Source organism: Falco punctatus (genome assembly GCF_963210335.1).
Source record: "Falco punctatus genome assembly, chromosome: 1".
In the NCBI taxonomy this organism is placed as follows: Eukaryota; Metazoa; Chordata; class Aves; order Falconiformes; family Falconidae; genus Falco; species Falco punctatus.
This window is the reverse complement of record NC_137580.1, coordinates 67,496,004-67,522,746: the sequence shown is the minus strand read 5'-3', so window position 1 is coordinate 67,522,746 and position 26,743 is coordinate 67,496,004. Positions and strand designations below refer to the sequence as shown.

Below are 26,743 nucleotides of genomic sequence, written 5' to 3'. Positions count from 1 at the left end.
TGAACATCTGATTCTTGAGAGCACTGAGTAAAGCCTGGAACTTTCCCAAGTGGAATTCAGTAGCTTGCTTTTCATCACTGTGTATAAATCCCCAAAAATTTCTGATCTATTGCATTATAGTATGAGATTTTTGAAATAATTTAATAATTTTTTTGTCATGTAGAAACGTTCTTAGTTTCAAAACTATGTTTTACATACATTATTTGCAGAATGCTTCACAGAGTCTTAATAGATATTAAACCTATTATTGTACTGGAGCTTTAATCTGAAAATGCTGGGGGGTTGGGGTTTATTATTGGCTTTGTTTGTTTTTATTGCTGAGGAGGAGGAAGGCGGTATTTTTAATAATGTCATTGCTAAGAGCCAGATTGTTTTAATAAGATCAGTCATAGGGCTCTGTGGATAAACCCATGTATTGCTTCAGGCAGGATGTTACATCAAGGAACTTTGTTACTTGAATGCAGTAAAACAGTGAATCCTTACAGGGAGTAGAATTTGATGGGTTTCTGCCCTTGCAATGTTTCTGGTGAAGTTCAATGCAACGAAAAAAAAACAACTATGGGAGGTTGTTTGTAGAAAATTTAAACACTAGAATTCTTTTATAAGTTTGGCGTATATAGCATGAGAAGTGTTACGTACACAACTTAAATGAACTTGCATTTTTTTTTTTGGTAATAAAGTAGCCTTTAGGTTAAGTAACATTCTAGAATTGTTTGATGTATGTGATCTTTTTAGGCTTAGCATGGTATTTTGTTACATGAGAATCCTCAGCATTTTGCTGGAGATTAACAATATTTTTTCCTGTATTATTTTACCAGGTTAAGATAAAAAATAGGTTTTATTTATATTCTGGTTGAGTATTGGTTTTTGTTACAGAGTACAATACATGTAAATGACAGAGTTGTTCCTCAGCCACCTCTTCAGAAGCTGTCTGCAGAGAAGTTGACAAGAGAAGGAGCTTTTCTTATGGATTGTGGTTCAGTAAGTTACTGGTTTCACACATTCCCTTTTTAAAAACAAACAAAAAACTGCTGTAGTGCATGCTGTATTATTTAAAGCAGCCAGTCTCAACAATAACAGTGTAGTGAATCAGCATTCCAGGTAACCTGGCAGTAATCTGTGTTCCAGTGAAAGGCTTTCATATTTTGATCAGACAGAAAGGCTTTCATATTTTGATCAGAGAAGGATCTTTGAGGTTGCATATTAAGGTTTCAGAGGTTAATTTTTTTCACGCTGGACTGATCAGAATATACCAAGAGTTCACATCAAGGTGGTGTGTTTTTTCTGGAAATAATGGATTTCTATTTTACAGAATTTCTCTTCATGGTTATTAAATTACGTGTACTACTACAGTCTCTCTGATAAAGCATTTCTCATTGTTGCAGGAACCTTCCCAGTTACACACAGATATAAGTGGTCTTATGATTTGCGGCTTGTGTAAGAATTGCAAGAGTGGTGGAATTGTGGGGAGTGAATGCAATCTATAAATACAGTTTAAGGTTTTCATAGAAATGTCACTAGAACACACTTATTGAATAAAGCATTATGCTACTCTAATGGCAGTCTGGAAAGTGCTTTAAAACTTGTGTGAGTTCAGGGGCTGAGTGTGAATGTCAAAACTAGCTCCTGTCTCCAGATGTCTGAAATAATTAACATTATATGTTTTGATAATTGATGCTTTACTAAGACTTGTTTAGATTGAGAAGTCAATATGCAGTAACTGACACAGCAGTGTGACTTTATAAAATTTTAGTTTTTCATTTTAGGAGGTAACATGGGACATTACTGCATTAACTGTTCCAATATAGATGTGTCCTGCATCCTCATCCCCATTCTTTCAGTGTTTGCATTCTGCCTGGTTTGGGTTTTTTACATTTAATGATCTTATTCCAAATGCTACTGATGTATTAATAAGTAAATGTACAAATAATGAATATAGAGATGTATATATGAGTTGCAGCTGGAGCTGTCAAGTGACTCATTTACATGAAAGTTCTTATTCTGGTATTCCTCTAATTGCATCGCCACTTGTCTCTCTCTGAAATTTATGCAAGGCCTTTAGTAAAACTGATTCTGATATCTTACAGATTTTTTACATTTGGATTGGGAAAAACTGTGATAACAACTTCATAAAAGATGTCCTTGGATACCCAAACTATGCATCAGTACCACAGACAATGGTAGGCGTTTTAATGAGCTGTGCTCTATAGTGCTTACATTTGGAATCTGTATTTAATCTGGTTTTCTGCATATTCAAGTTTTTATTATGTAACTATGAATTAGGGGGTTTTATTTGGTACCTTCGCTCTTGCTACCTTTGTAGGAGACAGAAGTTATCAAGGGCTTTCAAGGAAAGAATGTAAACATTATGTAAACATAAATTTTGGCATTCCATAACATCAAAATACTGTTCTATGACATTTCTGCTTTTCTTATTTTTATGGAAATACTTGTGGACTCATAAGAACAGGATGGGATTTCATAGAAAGAACACATATTCAGATGTGTTAATTAAGACTAGTGTTATTATATTGATACCATGGTTTTCAGAAGCCTGTGTTAGATATTCAGATAGTACCAATAACATATCAGTCATTGCAGAAACACATAGGAAGATATTTTCTGTTTAGAAAGCTTGCATAGTATGAAGGGGGAAAGTAAGTGACAAGTTGTAATTACAAGAACAACTTAAGAGTGGTGACATTTAAGACTACTATAAAATTGGACTTTCTGTTCAGAGTTTTGTATTTTGCTTTTTTATTTAGCTATTTAAAACTGTCCCCTCTGATCAGCTGGTGCTAAGTATTAGTTAACAGTTTTCAGGAAGAAATTGGATAAAGGAAGGATGGTAACTTTTTTCAGTGGTTATATAGCAGCTATTATAATAAAAATAAGATAAAAAAGTTACCTTTGCTGTTAAATTATGTCCTCCATTCATTTACTACAAAGTTAGCAATGAAACTACTCTTAAATCTGTAATAAATTCTTTTATGTCATATTAATTGTCTTAAAAGTTTATATTGGCTTAAGAGTAGGTACATTTAGCTTAGTGAATGGCTTAAGTTTTTTAATTCTGTTTTTTTCAGCTCATTCCCCCACCAAATAGTCCAGTATAATCTTTGCATTGGAATTTGCTTACAATTCAAATTTCACATCTTCATGTTTGGTCATATTTTCAGTGATGCAAAATGCAACATGTGGTAACTTGATTGACAGGGGAAGATACACCCAAGAAAACTGAAAGCAGCATTTTGAAAAGATGACTTTCAATGGGGTTGCTTTCTAATGTCTTCTGCACTTAAGGCAGTTTAAGTTAAAGATGTACTGCTTCCTACAGAACAGATATTACTGAATTTTTGTACTTTAAGCTGAAGAAAAAAATGTGTATATGTAATCCATGGTTGGTAATTTCTATTAAGAAATTGTGGCTTGGGTCACATTATGACTATCAAATCAGGATATATTTTTTAATAGTTTTGATAATAAAAGACAATTACTTCTTTCCATTACCTTCAACCAGACGCAGCTTCCTGAGGTAGATGCTCTTTCTTCAGAAAGGACGCGATCTTTTGTATCTTGGCTTAGAGACAGTAGAACTTTAAGTCCAGTTCTTCAAGTAATAAAGTAAGTATTTCTGTTAGATACCGAGTAATTACTGGCAACTTGTATTTATAATTTCTAATTGATGATGATGAAAAGTGGGAATATGTGGCCTGGAAGAAACTGAGTAACGTCCTCTTTCCAGTTGATATAGTGCTGTTATCTAATACCCCTTAGCAGCAAAAGTCATCAACATTGAATCTAGTGCAAATGCAGTTACTATTAGTTCTATTGGTAGGAATTAGTTGCATATTTATATATTTTAAAGAATAAATTAAAGCAGTGGGTGTCCTTACGGTCATTGGATTAACCAGGTTAATTTCTGGTATAGCTTCTTTAATTTCAATACATACATATAAAAAAAATTCAAGTCAGGTTAACAATCTGTAGATGGCTTAATAATTATATGTGTTTGTTTCTGAGCTCCGTAGGACAGCAGTTGATTTATGATAGATCAGGCAAGTTCTAAAGCTTTTTCAAGCCATGACCTGCTCAAAGAAATTAAAATTCTGTAAAATGTTTATGTTTGAGTTTACATTTCATTTATCTTCTCTAGAAGTACTCAGTTTACTGAGCCAGGTGGGAGATCACATTTTAGAGAGCATGACTTTTTTACTCAGATGATGTTTAAACATAGGACTGAAGCTTTTCAACTGTTGTCATTGTGTCTGCCGCTTGAACTGCAAGTAGTGCTGAGACACCACAGTAAATAACAGAGCTTACAGTATGTCATACTAAACCAGTACAGAGGACCGCGTCCCAGCAAAATTTTGTTGGGGCAACAGTCTTGGATACTAGATCTTTGACATGTTTGCCTTCTCTGGTCTGTTGACAAATAAGAAAAAGTGGGGAGAGGATTGAGATTACACGTAACCAGAGATGTAAATTTTTTATTTATTTTTTAAAAATAATTATCAGGATTTAATTTAACCCTTTCAGAATTCATTGTCAACAGCATATTTGTTAACCTCTAAAACAAAATTTTTATATTTTCTTTTTTGTGTTTCTACAAGATAAACACTATATTTCACCCACTTTTTTTACCATTTTATAGTACTTAAAGATGTTTTTGTTAGTGTATTACAAACTTTTGGTTTTTTCCTATACTTTGGGTTGCTTGCAACTGTAGTATCTTTTATCTGAATCGACTTCAAAGGACAACAAGCAATCCATTAGAGCTTATGCCTCTGCTTGAATTTATAGTGGACTTTTTGCTCAATGTTTGGACTAAAATACTTTCCTCTCTTCTTTCAGAGATGAGAACCCTGCCAAAACAGAATTTTTTCAGCATTTAATTGAGGATCGGACAGAAGCAGCTTTCTCATATTATGAATTTTTACTTAATATTCAACAACAGGTTTGTAAGTGAACAAGGAATAAATAGAAGAAAAACTCCTGACCAGATAGAAGCATGGGCCAAGTGAAGCATATGGAAAGTTACAAAAGTGGGTGCTTGTTCTTCACAATATACAGTGACCAGCACTGTTTTGGAAGCTTTACACTGAAGAAGTATGTTTCCAAAAGAATTTTGCAGATTTACTTCAGTCTAAAAGTTCTAGGAGTGATGAAGCTGTTTCACTAGTTTATACACGTTTCCAGTTGTGCAGCGGTATGGTGCTCTGTTTATTGCAAGCTGGTGAATTTATGTAGCTATGTGGGATGATATTTCTTAAAAAAATGTACAATTAGGTAAAACCTTTTTTCTTACATTTATTATAGTAGCCCTTCCAGATCCAAATTCTTAAGAGATGTCAAAGAGCAGTGACATGTATGTTGGTTGTTTATATGAATTTCTTTTTAAAAGGAATGATGATTCATATTTACTAAAGACTTCAGTGAATTCCCTGTGAAAGTTGTAGAGTTTCAGTAAAGTACATCAGCTGTAGAAATATATAATGTACATAAGTATTACATTTGTAAAGAAAATGTAAAAAATGTAACTAAAAAAAAAGACTTAGTGTGCAGAATTGTTGAGTGCTCAATGATGAATTGTTTTGTCCCAGGCTAGACAATGAAGTTGACTATTAAAACATGCTAAAAAAAGTATCCATGTAGAAGGAACACAGCTGCTTCTTCTGTTAACTTTAGGTGAATTTATTTATGATTGGCTTACTAATTAAAAATATTTTGCTTTATCATGCGTGTTTATATTTATGCAAGTATAATCATTTTGCAACTAAACTCTTACTGAACTCAATATTGAAGAGAACATGTTTACCACTTCATTTGACAGACCTACGCAAGAAGACACTGCATAGTCAGAAATGAGCTATTGATACGAAGTTCTTAAAACTCTTCTTATGTATTATCCTAAAGAAGACATATCTGTTAACCTTGTTTTATGTTTTGTAAACTACTGTAGTCTTGGTCCAGGTTTCTGTGACTTCTGTTGGCTGCCATTTAGAGTAAGCATTGGTATTCACTCACACTTGATGATTTGATTTCTGCTGCAATCTATAGAAAAAAAATGGGGTGTAAAAATTAATTATTTTACATCAGTACAAGTAAAGACTTTAAAATGTCACAATTCAAAATGTAATCACACTGTTGCATCTTTCTGAAACCTTGTTCTTGCTAATGTTTTGGTGGCTTGATGGTTTGGCTTTCTTATAGATTTATCCCAGATTTTTAAATTTGTTTGTAAAGTTGGGATGGTTTTGGTTTGGGGTTGTTTTAGAGGCACATTAGAAATAATTCATGAAGCACAGTCATTCATAGTTAGTATTCTGAACTTTGGTTGGTTTAATGGAATGTGACTACAATGAAATAATTAAGTACAAAAAGGTAAATTATTAATATTAGTATGATTATGTTTTATTTCAGAATAACGAAGATGCTAATGTTGCATTTTAGCTTCCATAGCCCCTGAATCAAATGGTCAAGAAAAAGATGTACTAACTATAGTTTGCAAATGCTTTAAAAGCTACATTAATTAAATTCTGCAAGTGGTGTTATTCTGCATGTTAGCACAAACTCATTGTTTGGAGAAGATACCTTAAACTTATTATTTGTGTGTTGTCCTTAACTAAATGTGTTTAAGTTACCCAAAGATTACTTAAGAGAAACTTTCCATTTAGTAAATTAACTTAACACGTAATAAATGTCTGAGGCAATGCTGAATGTTGTCCCTAAATTAGATAGCCAGGACTTCGGTACTTGTTTGTAGACTAATTTGCATTGGGTGAAAGCTAAGTGCTGCTGAAGAGTGGGCATCTTGAAAAACCATTTGTAATTGCAAAGATGCGTTACGATTTTAAATGCCCCATGATAGATGCTTCTGCCTTGTGAACTTGGTATTGAATATCTGGGAACATACTATGCCATGATAATTGCAACATACTGTGTAAAACCATTACTTAAAGCTTTATTCTTCTATGGGTTTTGTATATAAAAATAACGAAAAGTAGATCTTGAGCTATTTGTTCAGTAAAATTATTACATAGCACAGAGAATCTAGTTATTTTTTTACTAATTGTAGAGCACATCTCTATTTTGACTGATACTTGGTTTAAATTTTAAAAGAACAGTTTTACAGAATATCTTGAATGTGAAACATCTCAGGATTTAGGGTATTGATTTTTGTGTTTTGAACAATGTAATATCTGTAGGCGTGGCAAAAGTGTCTAAAAGACAGTTTTCCTTAGATGGTTTGGATCAACACCACTGTACCAGAAGATACAGGCCAGAAGATTAATCCCTACCAAGGGATGCACTGTGAACCCTAACAAGCTTTTCCTACTGAGCAAGGTTTTGGAGGAGACGTAAGAGGCGTGCTTTTGTATCTGTTAAAATAAAGTGCTGACCTGTCCAAAGAAGATCTCTAGCCATTTTTAGGGATTGAGCTTTTCGCAAAACACCTTCAGCGCTGCATAATAGAAATCATGCCTATTTCATTAAAAATTTAAGTTTTGCTGGGGAAGATATTGCCCAGCCCCAGTTAAGTAAGTTTCTGGGGGGGAACAGTTCAAAGTTCCAGCATTTTAAGTACATGCCGTGGGTGTCTCTTTCCATGTCTTAGTTCTAAAAGCAGTATCTTGTGCCTCTTTCCCTAATAAGTAGTACAGGAGTTCCTCTTGCACAAATTACAGTCCAGGAAGCTCTTGCAATGTTAGGACACATGGTGCAGCTCCCAGGGAATTATTACTGAGTTTGATTCTGTATTTTGTTCTTAAGCTTATTAGAAATAAGCCTGTTTATTAATCTTGATGTGAAGCTTCATGGCAATGGAGAAAAGATGACCAGGTGCAGGTGATTTTGTTTGGCTTTGGTTTTCTGTATGTTTTGTCAGATGATTTTGTCATTACTGTTTTTAAAAAGCCAAAATCAGTTGTTAGTAATCCTGAGAGTCAAGAGCTCTTCAGTAGTAGCAAGTTTGGAGGTCTGAGGCTCTAACTCGTGATGAATCTATGGAATACCCCAAGTACGGGTCAGTTACTATGTCAAAAATTACTTTAGTGCCTTTTTGTTTAAAGCAGTTCTTCAGCTTTTAATATGTATTAAATGGTTTATATAATTATTTCTGGTAGTTTAGCCTTTAAAAAAAGAGTGGAGGGGTGTCTACATAGTGTTGCTTCTACCTCCTTTATGAAATTCTGAGAATATAATCATTCTTTCAGAATCACAAAGGTTAAGTTCTAACTAGAAGAATGTAATAGTAATGCCTGTTGGACCCAGATAGTTCTGAGATTTAGAGTAATAGTTTTTTTGATACGGATGTGTTGGGAACTTTAAAAGGGGAGTGGGCAGACTGTAATGATTTATTGATGTAATTTCTTTACCTCTCAGTTCCTACAATTAAGAAGAATACATTTCTAGCATCATTGCATGCCTTTACTTCAACTGACATTGTTATATTCAAATGCAGAAATCCGGAAAGTGGTTATAATTATTGCAAATAACTGGGATTTGAAGTCTCTCTTGAGAACATTTTGTTTTTCCTTGCAAGCTGTCGATGATGACTTTTCATGAAAAATCCACATCCTACCTGTTGAGTGTAGCAAGAAAATTCTTACGTGATTAGTTGTGTGTAAAAGATATTATTACAAGAGCAAAGAAAATTCAGGTAACCACATTAGAGGTGTTTCTTCAATTTATGCTCCAATCCTGAATTCTTACTGATTTCTACTTGCAGGGCTTTTGATGTCTATTCCTTTAGAGTTTTGATAACTAGAAAATATCGAATACTTCACAGAATTTCTTTTTACTTCCCTCGGAAGGTCCTTAGCAAAAGTGATGGAGCTGCCTAATTGGGAATATCAGTCATGCGCAAGACTTTAGCAGTTGCATGCGTCTACAGAAGATAAATAGAGGAGATGTAGATCTCCTGGAAATATTTCAGAGCTGGTTTAAAAAAAAAAATTGGAAAAGGAGAATGAGTTTTTAATCTTCTTTTCCTTGTACCTGTTTACCTTTATGATTTTCTAGTTGATATTTCCTGAAAGCTACATATGTGAGTTGTATTTGATTTTTTTCAGATGTTAAGAGACCACAACCCTAGAGGCATCAGCAAATACATATCTCTGATTTCACCCTTAATCACATTACCATTAGCAGAAAAGTGACAGTTTTAAAAGGTCAGGACTGTTGGAGTGGAAGTACTGTTTGGCTAGCAGGTAGTATGGTTTTTCTTTTCTTGTGTTTATCATCATGAGTAGAAAGTCTCCCCTTGTGAGACACTGAGGCTTTGTGGGATCTTGGGTTAAGTGTTTACTGGCACAAGAATCCTCAAGCATCAGGAAGAGTTGGTGATAATTAACCATCTTGGTAATCTGCTATAGCCATAGGAAATGTTACTTTCATAAATTGTTTAAAAATGTTTAAAAAATTAACAAAATATTTTAATAGTAGAACATCATTGAGGGAAAGAAAATCATGTTTAGGAAAATACTGTCTTTTGTTAATAACTTCAGTAGATATGATGCTTTCAAAAAGTTCTACAGACTGTGGATCTCAGCTTTTATGAATACAAAATGTTCCTAAAAATTACCGGATGACCTAATGCTGAAGCAAAGAAAGAAGAATAAAATGCGTAGCAGTCATCTGTAGCTAAAGAATTCTTTCTCCTTTGCTTTGATGGCTGAACAACACACTGCCTTCATTATCCGAAGGACAGCTTAGGAGAAGCCAGGAGTAAAAGTAGAACTGGAACCACCGGTATGTGTGCTGGATGGCTTCATCCAGCTTGCTGAGCATGTGCATAGCTTCTGAAAAATTTTTGCTTTGTCTGTCCAGATGTTCAAGTTTAGCAATTTTTTGTGATATGGCTGTATTTCTAAGTGCCTTATATGTTTATTCAAAATAAAAAGCCATTTGAGTTTCCAAGCTTCCCCTTTTCCCCCATCCAAACTTATTTCTAATTACCAAAAATTTATTTACACAAGTGTAACTTATTCTTGGAGTGCAAGCAGAAAATCTTTCAGCCTTCCAAATGGGTTTTGAAAGTTTTAAGTTCCTGGGAAAAGAGTAGAAAGTGCCTCTGCAACCATGACTCTGGCATCTCTAGCAGTGCAGATGGATTAGTCCTGCAGGAGTAATGCAGCCATTGAGAAAAGCAGCATGTGAGGGTTCTGTCAGTTGCTCCATCACTGTCAAACTGCAGCTAGATTGTCAAGCAGCATTGCTCACCCACCTGCTCTGGCATCCTGCCTCCCTTAGGAGTGACTGGTATCAGATAGTCCAGGGTGGAACATGAGAAATCCCTAGTGTGCAGGTTGTCCTGCCCTCAGTTGCATCTCTGCCTTATGTATTTAGAAATCAGCTTGACATGTGAAAACCTGTCGGCATTCTTGCTAATCAAAATAATGGTATTGTTGACCTTAGTTTGAATAATTTTTTCTAATGAAAATGTTTGCCATCTAATCACCTGTGAAGAAAAGTATAGTTTCTTTCTTTCTGAAAGTTGCCAAGCTGTAGCTTCCTGCGCTGGGGAGAGTAGGAGAGAGCAAGCTGCTCTATACTTTCTTTGATACACTGTTACGTTCTCTCCTTAATTTGCTTTCTAAGGCTTTCAGTTTCTCAGTATGTTTAAATTTTTTATGGTCTTCATCTGTCTTCCCACACCACCTGCTAGGACTGTATGTGAGATAGGCTGCCTGGTACTATGCAAGATATTGCAAATGGGGTTGTATGAACCATTTTACATAAAGGTGAGTTTCACCAGCCTTCCACCTTTTCTACTCTTCTTTTTTTTTTTCTTTTTTTTTTTTTTTGTCCTGATTTCTTGTTACAGTAAACTTTGATAACAGTAATACCTGGGTCTTCAAATAAGTGTGTGTTACAAAAAAATAAGTTCTGTGTTATGGCATCCTGGAGAAGTTTAAAAAACAAAATAGAAACAAAACCTGTGAATGATCATCCTTCCTTAATGGCATTTCCTAAGGCAGCAGGAAGAATCTTTCAGCTCCTTACTTCAGAGTTTAGGACTTGCCTTAAAAAAACAACTGGAAGTAACCAAAATCTTGTAGAAACCGTGCATGTTGTGGAAAAGGTCTAGGTGGGACTGCAGGACTTCCTGAAGCAAGAGTTAGGACTTCTAGGAATGTCCTTCAGCTGTAATGTGTGAATTTCACAGAAATCAATGTAAAATGGCTTAGAAACCTGACTTTTCTCCAACAAGGTGCCATGCTTCTGGCAGTCTTCCTTCCTTAGCCTGAAACAGTAACAGGGCAGACAACATGGTATTACCTCACAGGGAGGGAGAACTGTTACCCAGGCAGAGATGATTACCACAAACCCTTGCACAAAGGTGCTCTGCAGAACAGGTGAATAGAGTAGAATTTCCTGGGAAGGCAACGGGGTTGGAGTGGAATATCGGGTCCCTGGATATTTGCGTAAAAACCAGGATGTCTGAATTCTCAGAATTAATACAGTTGCGACTCAGAGTTTGTGCTTGGCTCTGGTGTTCGTTTGTAAAGACAAATATGAAATGACTGACAAAAGCAAACCCAAAAGGACCTGTGCATCTCGGTGTGCATGGCTTCCTCTGGTGTAATTAATGTTTGTGTTTAAGGAGTCATTTGTTATTGTTGTTTGCAAGTTTTGGACTGTAAAGTATTTATTTCAGTTCCACTCTTTCACCATGATTCCCTGGTCTTTTAGGTGTGTTTGAGTGAGATGTGCCGAGCTATGCATGGCTATCGCTAACATAACTAATATATGATAACTAATAACCATTGCCCCCACCGAGTCCTTACGCCGCGGTTTCCCTGAGCGCCCCGGCCACAAGGGTTGCGCTGTGCCGTGGTTTGGTGTTTCGATGTTTTGAAGCCGTTGCTTCCTGTCACACTTCGATGACACTAAATGTCAGTGTTCTTAACGGTTTAAGCCATGAGTCATCCAGAGGTGTAGCGTAGGTCATTAAGGGTGCCTGAGTGAGGAAGCCCACCTTCTGAGCTCTTGGTAATACTGCAGGTGCCAAGGTAAAGACTTGAGCTCAGTCTCTGTGGCAAAGGGAGCAAAAGGAGCCAGAGCCTGAAACCGGCTGAAGCTCTGACCACTGCGGGTGGTGTATCAAGGGAAGAGGGAACAGATGAACTTTTTCATCATGCTACTGCTCTCTGATGACCCTGCCTTGAGCAGGAGCTGGGTCTGGAATGGCTCCAGACTTGGGAAACTCCCAATGGGAGATCTCTACCCGTATTTTTCAGGGGTGCGTGTTGTGTATTTCTCCCTGGAGCTGTGGGTGCAGCAGCAGCTGAGGCTGATTTCCCCGTACAGGGGTGCCGAAAAGGCAATCTCTGCCTGGTCCCCACACACCTACTGCCTCCCTTGTGTCAGCGGCAGCAATCGTGCGGCTGCTTGTCCCGAGAGATACATACTCACAACTGGGCAGCCAAATAAACTCTTGGCAAAGATTCAAAGTACGCCTGTGGCATTCACACCACCCTGTATGAACCATTCCTGTTGTTTCAGCTGGCTGTTCTTGCAAGGTGCTGAGTGCTCAGCACCTTGAGGGATGGGGAGTATAAACTTCATTTTATTCCTCCAGAAGAGACACTGGTGATAGGGACCTAGAAACTAGCAGGACTCTTCTCTTTGGGACCCTACATTCCCTGGGGTTGTAAGGAAGGTTCTTCGCTGAAGAGTTGCGCTGATGTTGGTACCTGCTGCACAAAGGCCTAATGGGCTGCTAAAATTGTACGGGGAATATGAAATTAAAAACTGATATGCTGCTTCCATAACTAGTACAAACTTAACATTGAACTTGTGACTTTTAACATTAATTAATGTAGTCAAACAACAGTTGTTGCAATAGATGCTATTCTAAGTTAATTCCTAGTGAGCTGGCCTCTCTTGTCACGCTGGGGACAATTTAAATGTCAAGCTGCAGCCGTTCCCTCTTGGGCCAGTTTGTTCTTCATCTGCTCCTTTATGGGAGATAGGCTCTGAACCATATTCTGTGCATGGATTTTCCCATCCTGTGTGTGCAATCCCCACCTGAATAGCTTACAACTCATCTGCGAGAGTTTTTTGTGACTTTTGTGCCTATCAGGTGATGTGATGTGTCATTCCTGTATCAAGTTCCTAAATGTGCTAATTATTTTTGTAGGAATTTATGCTTACAATGCATCAAAGATGAATTTACAAGCAAGAGAAAGCATACGAGAAAGTCTAAGCAAACAAGGAGACAGTAAAAAGTCTTAAAGGAGGGAGGGAAAAAGATAATGATTGTGGATGATGCAGCCTCCCTATTGTTGTGACTCAGGTCTCTGCTGTACTGACTTAATGCTCCAGTGCAATTTAGACAGCCTGACAGCTCTGTAATAAGAGTATAATTTATGATCTTCTGCCTAGTCCAAGCACTTATAATTCCTTAAGTAAGAATTTATCTCTGTAATTGGAGTCAAAGTCTTTTCCCATGTGGCATCACACCTTCCAGCAGTTTGTTTAGGATATCTTATAGGCATGATCCACTGCTCCATGGAAAATGCAGATCTTTTTGTCTATGTTCTATGCAAGTTGGTAATAGATCTCTTCCTTTACTAGAGCAGGAGGATTAGTACATTAGTACTGGCAGAACTAACATTTTATAGTGAGCTCTTTTGTACTTTGAAAAGAGATTTTTGCTCTCTGCGCACTGGAAGGAAACAGTTTTCCCTGGTGAAAAAGTGTTGTCTTTACATTGCATGGCCACTGCTGTTACCGTGTCCAGACGGAGCAAAAGAGTTTTGTATGCTTCCCTCTTGAAAGCCTAGGCGTTTGAGTTTCATCCATGTGACTTTTGGGAAAATTCAGGCTGTTTACTGTGTACTATTACTGTAATGGCTTTACCTGGAGTTCTCCAAGCAAGGCTCGAGATTTTGGCTTGTTCAGCTTGGCTGCTGAAGAGATTTTGCAGCAGCTTCTCATCACCAAATGTGAGTTAAATCTCAGTAGACATGGTTTTTTGGAAGATGTAGCACATAAAATATAATGGAATGGAATAAAGTTCTGTTTTGAACTATAGTATGCAATAGTTAAAAGAAAAAACTCTAGTTGTCTGTTTTCAAGTAAGATACATCGGAAAGTTTTGTTCCAGGGGCTGCTGGAAGTGGGAGGAAAAAATCCTGTTTACTGAAGGACAGCACAGAACTGCCTTAGGGGCAGACCTTCAAGCTATCTGCTGTGGGTTTGGTATTGTTGCACAGGTGCGAACTTTTGAGGTTTGTCAAGTTTTTTCAGTGTTCTCTTCCTTACCCTCCACCTCTGGAAAGGCATCTGTGAACAAACAAGGAAGCATTACAAGAACTGGTAAAAGAAACAAGACAGAGGATGAGGAAGAGGGCTCTCTGGCTTCCCTGTAATTGCAACTGAAGTAACATCTAAGCATACTTGTTTCCTTGAATGATTTCCATCATCCTATAATTGGGCTTCTGATTCATTTTGTCGTTGGACTCCTGTAGCTGGCTGATGATGATTAGGCTGTGATAAGGCTGTGTGCCTTCTGAACAAGAACCCCTGTGCTTGTGGGCATGGAGATTCTGTGGGACAAGGTGCTGTCACGCCAATGACTGACTACAAAAGGGTTAAGCCTTGCTAATTGCTCTGCCACTGGTGATAGAAGTTTCCTGTAAAATAACCAACTCTCAAAGTGTGTTTCTTTCGCGCTTTGCTGTTTGTTTCTGTGTTACCAGATCGTGTTTATTGCACCGAGGCAGAGCGGGTAGCTAATATTGTCCTCAAACAGGGCAGTAACTGCTGAGGCAGAGGCAGGTGTTCAGGTTAAGCTAAATTCATGATTTCTGAACAAAAAGATGCAGAAGAGGGGCGTACCCACCCCCCCGTACCCAGGGCGGTGGCTTGCGCCCAGCGGAGCCGCCCCGGGAGCCACCGCGGTAACGGCACCGAGCGCCTGCCCCGCGGGACGGAGGGAGCGGCGCGGCCCGGCCCGGCCGGGTTCCTCCGCGGCGGCTGGCAGGAGGGCGAGGAGGAAAGGCGTACGGCCCCCGCCGCTGCCGGAGGAGCCGCCCTCCCCTTGGGCTCGCCCACACCCGGCGCGGCAGCCAGCGCCGCCCGCCCCGAGCCGCGGCGGAGCGCGCCTGGAGGCGGCCCGGTCCCCGCCGGAGGAGGCGGCGGTGCGGGGCCATGCTGGCGGGGCTGGGGCGGGCCGTGCGGAGCGGCTGCGAGCGGCGGCCCCCGGGGCTGCGGGGCGGGCGCGCTGGCTGCCCGCCGGCCTCAGCGCCTCAGGTGAGATGGGGGGCGGGCGGGCTGCCCGCGGGACGGGACGGGGCCAGGCGGGACTGCCCCTCAAGGCGGCGGGCGCCCGGCCGCCCCCCCCCCCCCCCCAGCCTCCCCGCGGCCGCCCTCAGGCGCGGCGGCGGGACAAAACTTGGGCGAGTTCAGCGCGGGGCTGGGGTGACCCGGGCCGCGCTGCAGCCGGAGGGGCTCCGGGGCTCACCCGGGGCCGGGGGAGACGGGAGGCCGAGGGCCGGGCCCCGGGGCGGCCGGTGGCGGGCAGGGAACGCGTCACGCCGCGGGTGGCGGGCTCGGAAGGGCTCGGGACCGGCGCCTGCTGCCCGCGGGCGGGTGCGGCGTTCCGTTGCGGTTGTGCCTTCGAGCGGCCGGAGGGGAGCGGGTGAGTCACGGGCTGCGGCCGGAAAGCGGGAGAAACGGAACAGGGGCGCCAAAAAAAAAAGTTTTCCTTATGGGCTGTCGTGGCGCTGCCTCGTACGTGTAAAAATAACGAAGTCCGAGCGCCTCTGAACTTCCCGCGGCGCTGGGCAGCCCCGGGGGTCTTGGGGCCGGGAAGGGCGGGGGAAACCCCGGCGGATCGGCGGGGACGCGGCGCGGCGGTGGGGTCCGGCGCCGATGCCCGCCGGCGGGGCGCGGCTGGGTCTTCGCGTATCGCTTTTCGTATCAGAGGTGCTGGGTGTGCCTGCGAGCGGCGCCACACGGCAAAGCCCCGTCCGCGCCGCCGGGGCAGCAGGGACGCCGCTGGGGGGGCGGTGGCACCGGCGGGGGGGGGCGGTGAGCGGGTCCGGCGCCTGCGGGGCCGCTGGGCGCGGGAGTTGTGCGGGGCGAACTCCGCTGTTTGCCGAGGATTTTTGCGCAGACTGTTCAAAACCGCGTTACAGAATTCCACGGTATTAATTTGTCCCGGCTCTGTTAATGCGAACGGCCCTTCTTCGCTGTCACACGTGTATGTGAGGACACTTAAGAAAGGGGGTTGAGAGAAATACTGACCTAGCCTCCTTAGCCTTCGAAGGGACAAGCACGGCGTGCTAAAAACATCTTGCCCCTTGTAAGAAACTATGGAATAGGATATTGTTTATTAAGATCACTCAGAGCGTTCACACCGTCGTTCAGCACACGCTGATGCTACCTACGTATTCAGTTTGTCGCCTCTAACTTCTCCAAGATACGGCTTTCCAGGCAAGCTTCGTGCTTTTCTGAGGCTCTGACATGAGACTGAAAGCTGATAAAGCTTCAAGAAAAGACCAAAAAAAGAGAAGAGGTGGAGGAGGAGGAGGGGAAGCTCTCGCTTTGGCAGTGCTGCCATTATAAGAAAGTGTAGAAAAATGATTAGCCCTGTTCCTTCGTGGGATGGAGCACAACAGTGATGTGACTCGGGAATTAAATTCCTGTACTGAATAGGTTAAGGGGGTGGATGTTGTAACGTTAAGGAAAATTCTACTTGGGAAAAGTGTTTAATGCAAGATTTTTTTGATTTCTTAAGCAGAAATTTTTGGAATTAATATGAAATGCTTTTTATATATGCAATCTGTTCTAGGTTTTCTACAGAATTGCTAGCATGACATAATGAAGCATGTTTACTGATTTCCCCCTTCCTGTTTTCATCTTCGGGTACCTTTTGATTTTTTTGACTGTGTCTGCAGAACAGTTCATGCAGCTAAAACATTTTTTCTCATAAACATTAAATGAATGGCCTGTAGCTGTGATTTCAAGCTAGCGAAAATAAAAAAAAATGTCCTAATTGTTATTGCAGTTGTTTACCTCTTTAGATATTGATGTAATGCAGGCTTGTGGATTATGTACATCTTGTCCATTGCAAACACTGTTGTGATTATTTGATATTTTTTTCACCAGTATTTTCTGGTGTATTTTTTGTTTTGTTGTCATTGCTGTTTTGTGTTGCTGGCTCTGCTGCTTGCCATTGCTATTTGGGTGAACAAGTATTTTGCCTTTAGCTCTGGAAGGAAAGGTTGGCATGCTTGTGTGGGGCTGAGGAAAGCAGGGCTTGGTCACTTGTTGCCTTTGCCCTTGATGTCATCTGGTGCCATTGTGGGCCACATTCTCCAACCTGTTTTATGCCGTGTTTGGCGATGGGAATCAGTTTGCCAAAAAACCTTCTGGGGCATTGATTGTAGGTTTCCGTTTGTAAAGCTGGAGGTGATACTTCAGTGGCCGGGCAGGGTTGTAGTACTGTAGTTAGTTGTCACATGCTGTGAGATATTCAGGTATTGCTGTGTTGATGGGCAGGTGTGTAAGTATGCATTGTATTTGTGGGCTGTGTTTTCAACTGATAAATACACTGCTGTGGGGATAAACAAGCCATTATTGCAATGGTTAATTTGCTGTAATCTTTCTGTAAAAGCAGGGATTGCTGTCCTAAAGAGCTGTATCCTTAATTATTAGCTTTTCATCTTCAATTTTAGACAAAATCCACATCTGTTCTGATGGCTGTGGGTAACGTCTTTGCCTTCAGAGCAATGCTTTTACAAATTCCTTTTTATTTTGTAAAGCTGAGTTTTGTTATGTGCAGTTTTTTGTGTGTGTGGGTTTTTTTAAAGTGGCTAATGCTTAGACAGACACATAGTTTTTCAAACTAAGCAAAGCATGTTATATTGTGTTCTTTGGACAGGCTTTCTTTTTACACGTAGTTTTGATCCCATAAGGGCGTGGTTAATTTTGTTAAGAGTCCCATATTTGTAATGCTGCGGTTATTTTGCATGGGGCGAAACCTAAAGGTTGCCAGTTCTTTTGCTTCCTCTTCACTTGCACGTTTTAACTCCTGCAGCTCTCACTGAGAGAAATGCCCTGCTTGCACTGCTCTGCAGCAGGAAGAGCTTCCCTTGCCATATCGAAGTGGGTAACAGATGTGTTAACACAGAATCAAAGATTAAAATTGCTGGGATTTTTTGTATATTCATAAACCTTCTAAGCTAGGAAATATTGAAGGGAGTGGATTATTTTAATTTTTTTTTAGATGATCATAGTTTCTCTGTAATGCTGAATCCAAATGGTCTAAAATTGTGTTGCTTTTTATGGCCGTCTGTATATGTGAGATTCCCATTGGACACCTGTACCAGCATACTTACATCACTTGGGATGGTTGGCAACTGTGGAAAATGAAGCCTGGGTTATGCAGTTTCTCCTGGCTTAAAAGTAGGTTGTGCAACCCCATTCTAGCTAAAACTATTTCTGTCCTGTATGAAGATGCTAAAGTGGTGACATTTCTCCTGCAAAAGGCAGGGCTTGCTTTGAAGAAGTATGAGTGAGGGAATTAAAATGAGAAAACTTCAGTTTTTCCAAAATGTGAGTTTATTTAACATCATTAATTCAGAATGCATTCTATTTTTGTGTGCAGAGAGTTCTCTTACAATTGTGCCACTGGAACACATGGGTGAGGGGAAAAATTGTGCATAAGCTGGCAAGATCAAATTGCAAAAGCTAGGCTTCTGTGAAAAAATGTTATGGGTTTGGTTTCTTCTTTGCTTAGGATATCACATATGCTTGTTACTGAGGGGATTTTTCATCCTAGTTGCAAATTGCAGCCAGTAGGAGAGTCATTGGTTTTGTTTATCTGCAGAAAGCAGAGTAGAGTGTGTTTTATTTTGGGGTGGTTTTTTTGTCAGTTCCAGTGTCATCCATAACTATAAAAAATGTTTCTTTTAATGCTTTCAGCTGATAAGTTGTTGACTACTCAGTTCCTCAGGCTGACTTGAACTTTTTTCCTGTCTTTCCTGTTAGTTTTTATAGTTTTTCTTACTCCCAAAATACCATGATGCTCCCAGCATAGTACCTATCCACTTTGTCCTCCAGTTTTATACAGTCTTATAAGCATGAATCTAAATGTGTCCCGATAGCCACAGGGTAATTGGAAATGTGTTCTTTCATTTGGGTTTTTTTGTTTTGCCCCTTTCTCTTTTGCACGTACTCTGCTGTTGGAGTTTCTAGGATACTCTGTCAAAGCAACAACCCCAGGACATCCCAGGCAGCTACAGAGAAGTGAGTTATCATTTAGTGTGTCTTATGCAGCTGAATATTTCACATAAATGCGGTTTAAGTCCCTACTGGGGTCCTTTGGAAATTGAGATCTAATTGAATCCAAGAACGGGGAGTAGTTTGTGGCCACTGGGCCTGTGTTCCCCTGTCTTTCTTCCCTTTGAAAGCCTTGCACAACAAAAGTTAGTTTGTTGATTCAAGTCTTGTTTTCTAAACAGAAACCTGGTATTTATACTGTCCTGTGTCAACAGAAGCATACAACCCACTAAACTGTTTGTTTGTAGAAGTACTGTTCACTGGTACAAATACTAATTTCTAAAAGACTTTAAAAAGCCATTTAGAATATCTCTGGCACTTGTCATAAGAAATGTGCCTCTCTCAGCAAGTTCTTTTATTTGCCTTTGATGCTGTGTCTGTGCCAGAATAACAGGAAGGCATTGGGAGTGGCTGCTAGCCATTTGCTTTTGTCTAATCTTATCTGGCATTGAGATAGCTGTTTTCTCTGATAAATACACTTCTGGGGAGGGATGTGATACATAGCACAGAAATTCATGATCCTTAGTGCCTCTGCACATACTCTCATATACTGGTCTTCTGCGTTTTCTCTCTCCAGTACAGATTCTGTAGTGACTCAGTGGGTTGTGAGATACTTTTGTGCGTGCATGTATAGTTACCTGCAAAACACTTACTTCCTTGGAGGCTTAGGAAATTTCTAATGAACACTCTCACTCAGTGTTTGAAATCGGCATCAACAGTGTGACTTCCCCAAATTGTCAGTGTTTTTTTCCACCAGGGCAGATGACAGAAAAGCAGTAAATTGGGATGTGTAGATCAAATCATCTCTCCTTGCATAGAATATTAGGATGCTTTTTTGCCTACTGTTGAGTAAGTGTCGATAGAGATGTGTCTTTGGTGTTTGTGTGAATACGGCAATTCCTAAGAAAGGAAAAGAAAACCCACTCCTGCAAGGCTGGAAAGAGTGTAGTCGTGCTCTTCAGGATCACAGGCTTTTCCAACAAAGAAGTTGGAGCTTTTGTGTGGTAAGTACAAGCTGTGTGCTACTGCAGAAAGTGTAAAGAGACCCCTAAAACTGAAATGCTGGTCTACCATTACTATCTATAGCAGAATCTGTGTAATATTTTAACAAACTTCCCAAAGAGCTTTCTCATAGGTGATGCAGGAGTAATAGGCTGTGCTTCCCAAAGGCTGGGAAGTACATTACTCCAAAAATATGCAACAGGCTTATGATAAAGGAAAACAAAAATTTATTTAACTTCTTGTCGATAACAGGATAGTGACACTGTTTATTTATTTAATATATTTTTTAAAATCTAGAATGGTTATAGGAATAGTCATACCATGAAGTGATACCTGTATTGGATGCTCTGTGGTTAATAAAGTAGATGACAGAAAATGATGCTGTAATTTTGTTTGAAGTGGATGATGTGATAGAAACAGTGCTGTAAGTTTGAGTAATTTTTTTTTGTTGCTCATGAGATGAGGAACATCCAAATCTGGCACTGTTCTTTCTGGCACTCTGGGCAAGGCCTTTACTCTCAGTTCAGGTTTTATGTACCTGTAAAAGGACTAATACTAAATCTCTAGAGGATATCTGAGAAAATTGCTTTGCAAGTGTCTTGGGTGCTGTGAAGATTTACTGCAAATCACTGACATGCTGAGTACTTAATGCAGTTTACAAACCCAGTGCATGTTTTAAGCATGAGTTTTTTCTGATTTTTTTTTTTTCTTCTTACATTTTCATGTTTTAAAGCTGACAAGGCAAAAATGTAGACCCTATTCTACAGCTTATATTATAATATCTTAATTTCTGAAGGGGTGGTAGAGGAAGGAAAGCGAAATACAGATTTTTGGTGTCGGTTGGTTGGGTTTTGTTTTCTGCTGGTGAGGACTTCACCTTCTGAAGTCCTTCTTACACAGTAAGATTTTTGGTATTGGAGAGGAAGCAAACAGTACATCTGTTCTTAACAGGTAGTTAAACGTTTAAATCTTTATCTCCTCACTTCCGCTTGAGGGGAAGTGAGCTGAAGGAAAATGAATGAATAGCTGGGCTTGAGCTAGGCTGGCTTTCTCTGGGATCATCTTCACCCTGACAGCATCCTTGCAGGTCAGCAGCAAAGGTGAACTTCACATTGGGTCGCTCACTGACAGTGAGTCGGGTTCCTGCAGCAAGGTGAGAAGGCAGCAAGCTCTTCTGAGCCCAAAGGTGTTTCACTTCTGGGCCTTGTTAAAATATGATGTTAATTAAGTGCCTCCTAAGGACATGTAACACCAGCTTTTGCTCTGGTTTGGTTTCTCGTCTCTTTTGCTCTTTTCCGGAAAGATGAACGGAAGAGACAGGTTTTCTGTGTTGCCTTGTCCTGTCTGGCTGTCATAATATATATGCAATATATATAATAACTTAGTGATTAGGTTTGTATGGGGAAGAGGTGGCTTTTTGTAAGGTCACTTCTGCCACTCCTCTGGCTGCCCACTGTGTCCTTTCTGGTATCCCAGGCTAATCTGAGGAGCCCAACAAAAAATTAAGCTATTTCTTCTGTCAACTTCCATGGGGAGGCTGGGAGGATGACAGTTTTCAGGTCTGCAAGTTGTTCTCTGACTTTTTCCATCCTCGGCTGCCGCATGAGTCCTGGATCATATTGAAATCGCATCCAGTGCAGGTATTCTTACTCACTGTCCCAAATATACTTTGTGTTTGCCAGGCAGGCTGCTCTTTAATTCCTGCGATATGTGGAGAGTGCCTTGGTCTATAAAAGTACTGCTGCACACCCATTTGTAACTGATACAGCACGTGAGGAATCTGTGGTGTGATGGTGTGAGGCTAGATGGCTTAAGGGGAATGCTTGACCCAAAGTCCATGATCCCCAAATGTTGGGAAAGTGCGGATCTAGACTGTGAAGGTCAGGTCCATCCCTAGTAAAATGAGTCCCTCATGTTAGAATGACTCTATTTACTATAACACAACAGCTGAAGAAAGGAATAGAAGTTAAAAATGAACATTGGTTGGCTGCCTGCCTACTCAAGATGGCAGATTTTGTAGTTCATAAATTAATTCTTCGTGCAGGGGGGTCTGGCCAGGGTGAGTGGCCTGCTGCTCGGTACAGAAGTGTCTGGTGTCAGCCCTCAGTGTGTGGATAAACAAATAGCTTTGGGCTTGTGTGATGAGGATTGGCAAGCACAACCTCCCCTTATCGGTGAGGAAACATTCAGTACTTACTCAGACTGAAATGGAAAAAAGATGTTTACTGTGAAAATGGGAAATTTATACCTTTAAAAGCTGCATTTATCGTGATGAGCACAGGTGGTGCATCTTCAAAAGGACAGAAAAATTGAGTACATTATACACAGGCAAGATATAATTTCCTTTTTTTAACTTCAGATAAACAATTTTGAAGCAGTTATCTTCACATTTGCCGTCTGATCATTTTAGATCAAAATTACTTCAGTCTTTGCATTCTAGTCAGTTGGAGAGAAAGAAATTACCTTCTTTTAAGAAATGTTTTGTTTATCTGCAAAGCAGGCAGTGATTTCATTTTCCTAGTGTCTCCCCATTGGTACTTAAAAGTGTAGTAAGAGACCACAAAGTTGATTTAGAGATCACAAAAGCATCTTTAAATGTCTTGCATGCTTGCCAGAGTGGAGGAAAGATTACATTGGTCTTCTTCCTGGCAAATTGAACTGAATGTATCATGAGGGTATCACTTTGGTCAGTGCCGTGGTGGGAAGAGATGAGCGCTCTCCACGTACAGTGCAGCTGGCTGTTTTACCTGCAGCGCTTATGCCATGCTGTTCACAGGACAGTGTTCCTACGGTTTTGTTTGAGGTTTATTTTTTCCTAGGGCCTGACCTTATCTGTACCTTCTCACACAAACCGTTTCTTATTTATCTTCTGTACTTGCTTTTAGAACCAGCCTCTCTCTGCCAGTGACAGCACAGCTGTGAACATATCCCATTATGCTGTCTGTGGAACAAGACTTCTTAAATAAAACACATCCTTTACCTTTACGTGTTTGTAGTAAACAGAAGTACAAAGGTGCCAGGCGCCTGAGGCACGGCAGCATTTACTCGGGGGACCTCGGTGGCCCCAGCTGCTCCTCCTCCGACCCGCTAGGCTGGAGTCCCTCATGTGAGACACAGTCATGACAGGGTTCCTGGTCCAGGGAGCACGGTAGCACAAACCACAAACGTGGGTTTGCAGCTGGGGTGCCTCAGGGCTGCGGTGACGGGGCAGAGGGAGGTTTGCTGTAGGGGTGGGCTGATCGCCAGGCTCAGCTAGATAGAGGCTGGATGCTCAAGTGATGATTCAGGTGGGGCAGAGAGTTTGGCTAGCCTGGGGTATGCAGTTGAATAAATGTGCTAGCAAATAATCAAGTTTTAAGTTAACTGCAATAAATTAAGATGGATTAAGCTGCCTAAAAGTATTTGAGAAGATGGCAAACCTGCTGCATAACCATAAAGTAGTTCAGCTTCCTTTTCTGCAGATCCTGTCTCTGCTTTGCCCTAGGCAAGGAAGGAAGCTGAAAGAAGTGTTTGCAAACAGTGAACTGAAACAAAAATGCAAGCCCAGTGGAAGAAATACATCTGTAATAACTTCGGCGTCTCACACAATATTTATATTAATGGTCATCTTGTCCTGAATACTGTACCCAAGGCTGGCAATTCTGAATCAGCTGAGCGTTGGAAGTCAAGGATCTTGATCAGTGGCTCAGGTAAGTACTTGGTGCTGCTAACACAGATAAAATAGTAGAAACTTAAAGGCAGTCATCTTTCACAACTATATCATAAAAGCTGTGTATCTGATTTGCATATCTTCGTGTTTTAAGTGGAACAGATGCCTGTGAAATGGCAAGGTTAGGAGTTTGTCTTAGCTTCTCAGTGGATTTACCAGCCCTTTCCCCACCTCCCCCTTTCCCTGCAGCTTTTCAGAATTTTGAAATTCCGGACAAAACTAGCAGAAAGTTGTTAACAAGTCACCAGCTTCTTAAAAGACAGCAACGTTTTTTAAAGTTTACACTGAGCTCATGAATTCCCCAGCTCTGTAAATAATGCTGTTTTTTCAGAGCACTACTCATGCTGGTATTTTTAACTGAAGGCAGGAAGTCCCTTGAATTTGGGGAGGGAGGGAGGGAATGGAGACACAGCAGTTACTGATCTTGAGCAATCTCGTTTTTTCTGCTGCCAGAGGTGAAAGGGTGAGCCTGCCTCTTCTGCCTTCCTCTGCTTTGATTTGACTGCTGGATAGCCCCGAACTGTGTTTAAACAGGAAAACTGAATTAAGTCCTTGGAGTCCTTTTGTGAGGAGCTTTTGTGTTCAGTAACCAGATGCCATGATTCAGCCCAACACTGTGTCTGTGTTAGATGGGACTTTGCCTTTGGTTTACACATTCCATTTTAATTTTATGTGCTGCTGGTGATATCCTGGATTCTTACTAGTGCCTTCCTGAAGACAGCTTTTAAATGAGGCCTGAATTATTTTGGCACCATGTTACTTGTGTTTGTGGCACATTTTTTGGCAGTGTGCTTGTTGGTTTGGAAAAGCTTTTGAAGCCATAATGTGTTTCCTGTAGTATCCCAAAGTGTAAGCCTTGCTAAAGGTGCAACACAGAGAGGCTGAAGGTGCAGAATGGGGACATTCCTGGGGTCTTTGCCCTCAGTTGACTGGGGAGATGACCTGCTGCAGGCTAAGTTGCAACTCGTTTAAACCAAGGAGAGTCTATTAAAAATCTTGAGACAGGATTCCTGCGAGAATGTATTCCCAGTCATTGGCACCACAGCAGTATCTTTTGCAGTCAGTTCTGACTGTTACAGTTTCTCAGCTAGCTGCAGTGGCATTCAGTCAAAAGCAGTTTCTTGTAAGGCAGGTAACACTATTTTTTGCAGAGTCGGAGCTAGTTCCAATTTAATGTGCAGACACTGAAATTTCTACACTGACTTTTCTACCACTTTTTTGTAATTTTAATCTGTTGATTGTGAGAGCATTCTCCAGTATTCTTTACTGTAGTAATTTTAAATAACATTATTTGTCTGAAGCCATAGAGTTTGACATGCTATAGGGTATGAAACCATTGTTAATATTTATGTCTCTGTGCTTTAATCAGAACCCAAAGGTGTATACTTGGTGTTTGTAGTCTTTCTGGTCTGATAAAATCAGGCATGCTTAGAAGATCACAGTTTGAAGGCTGAAGTTTCAGGCTTGGTCATGCAGTGCCCTGTGGCTGTAAACACACTGGATATCTGACTGAGCTGGAGTAATTTAAAGAGACATCAAATAGCCCAGGCCCTAAACCTGAATCGTAGCTGTTAAACCATGCGTGCTCCTTGCAGTACTGATCCCAAGCTATTCTTCATGGCATTGGAAGTGTAAAGTGAGTATATTTTGCTACAGATCAGACCCTGATATGACTGTATTCTGGGCAAACCATCATAGTGGTGCTTCAGCATTTCATAATGCTGCACATACTGTAACTTGCTTCCTTGTGAGTTGGTTACCTTTCCTTCTGCTATGGCCATGTTACTCTTCTCATGAACAGGGATGTAACTGCCTTTGCGGATTCCCTTGAGCCTTACAGATGAAAGCTGTAATCTCATTGGCGTTCAAATATAAATACAGTTTTGGGTTGTTGGGAAGTAAGATCTTGCACCCATGTACTCTACTGCCAACGTAAGATCTTGCACCCATGTACTCTACTGCCAACAATTATAGCAAAACTTGTCTTACTTGGCATTAACTATCAGTAGTTAATAGCTTTCTTGAGATATTACAAAAGCTTTTGTGCAAGTTATGAATATTCATAACTAATGCAAGAAGTAACTGCATAAAACTACATAGTAAGGTAGATGCTATCAAGAGTTACTAACAGGCTTAAACAAAAATGCTGGTGTTGATTATTCATATGTGGCTACAAATTTTGAATTCTGTATAATATTTAGAATTTAAACCCTTACATACTGCTGTTGGCTTTTGTGGTGTTCTTAATAGTTTCTAGATTTTGGATGAGGCTCTGCAATGGCAGGGCAGCCTGTAGTGTAATCCCACAACTCAGGGGGCTACAGCTTTCAGAAAGATACACGGCACCATGGTGGCAACAGTCAGACCAGCGAGATCCACTAGAAGCAGCCAGCAGCAATGTGCTGGTTCACAGGTCAGTGCATGCTGCTGTGGCACAGGCTAATCTTACCTGCAAGCAAGAGAAAAATTATGTATTTCCATGACACAAATTTGAAATGCCGCACATGCACAAGCGATGCAAAGCTGCATAGGTAGTGGCCATCATAAAGAATAGTCAGCCAGCAGCTACTCCTAGGCCTGGAGCTGACAGGAGAGCGATCTTTTCTCCTGCTTTTTAATTCCATTTGTAGCCAAACTCAAAACTGGGATGGCAGGTTGCACATTCTGTTTATGTTGGGTGTTTGTTGGTGTCAGAGGGGCTCCCTTGCCGCTGCTAGAAATTGACTTGTGTGT

At 40.7% G+C, this 26,743-nt stretch overlaps 2 protein-coding genes across 7 annotated transcripts in view; both read left to right on the top strand.

Annotated features, from left to right (window-relative positions):
- SEC24B (SEC24 homolog B, COPII coat complex component) overlaps positions 1–5,735 on the top strand; it is a 49,712-nt gene extending 43,977 nt beyond the window's left edge. For all 4 annotated transcript variants that reach the window (XM_080374028.1, XM_080374027.1, XM_080374030.1 and 1 more), the window contains 4 exons: positions 877–981; positions 2,088–2,180; positions 3,521–3,624; positions 4,855–5,735. In XM_080374028.1, the coding sequence (XP_080230154.1) occupies positions 877–981; positions 2,088–2,180; positions 3,521–3,624; positions 4,855–4,969 (417 nt within the window). In that variant the 3' untranslated portion in view covers positions 4,970–5,735. The remainder of the gene's footprint in view (positions 1–876; positions 982–2,087; positions 2,181–3,520; positions 3,625–4,854) is intronic.
- Positions 5,736–14,736: 9,001 nt separating this feature from the next.
- Positions 14,737–26,743, top strand: part of MCUB (mitochondrial calcium uniporter dominant negative subunit beta) — a gene marked incomplete at its 5' end in the record, with an annotated part of 53,033 nt that continues 41,026 nt past the window's right edge. The window contains one exon of one of the 3 annotated variants that reach the window (XM_080374067.1): positions 14,737–14,798. Coding sequence is in view for 1 of the 3 variants with exons in the window: in XM_080374064.1 (XP_080230190.1) it covers positions 15,163–15,264 (102 nt within the window). Of the gene's footprint in view, positions 14,799–14,967; positions 15,265–23,830; positions 23,991–26,743 lie in introns of those variants that run through there. The other 2 variants (XM_080374064.1, XM_080374066.1) reach the window with 2 other exon arrangements.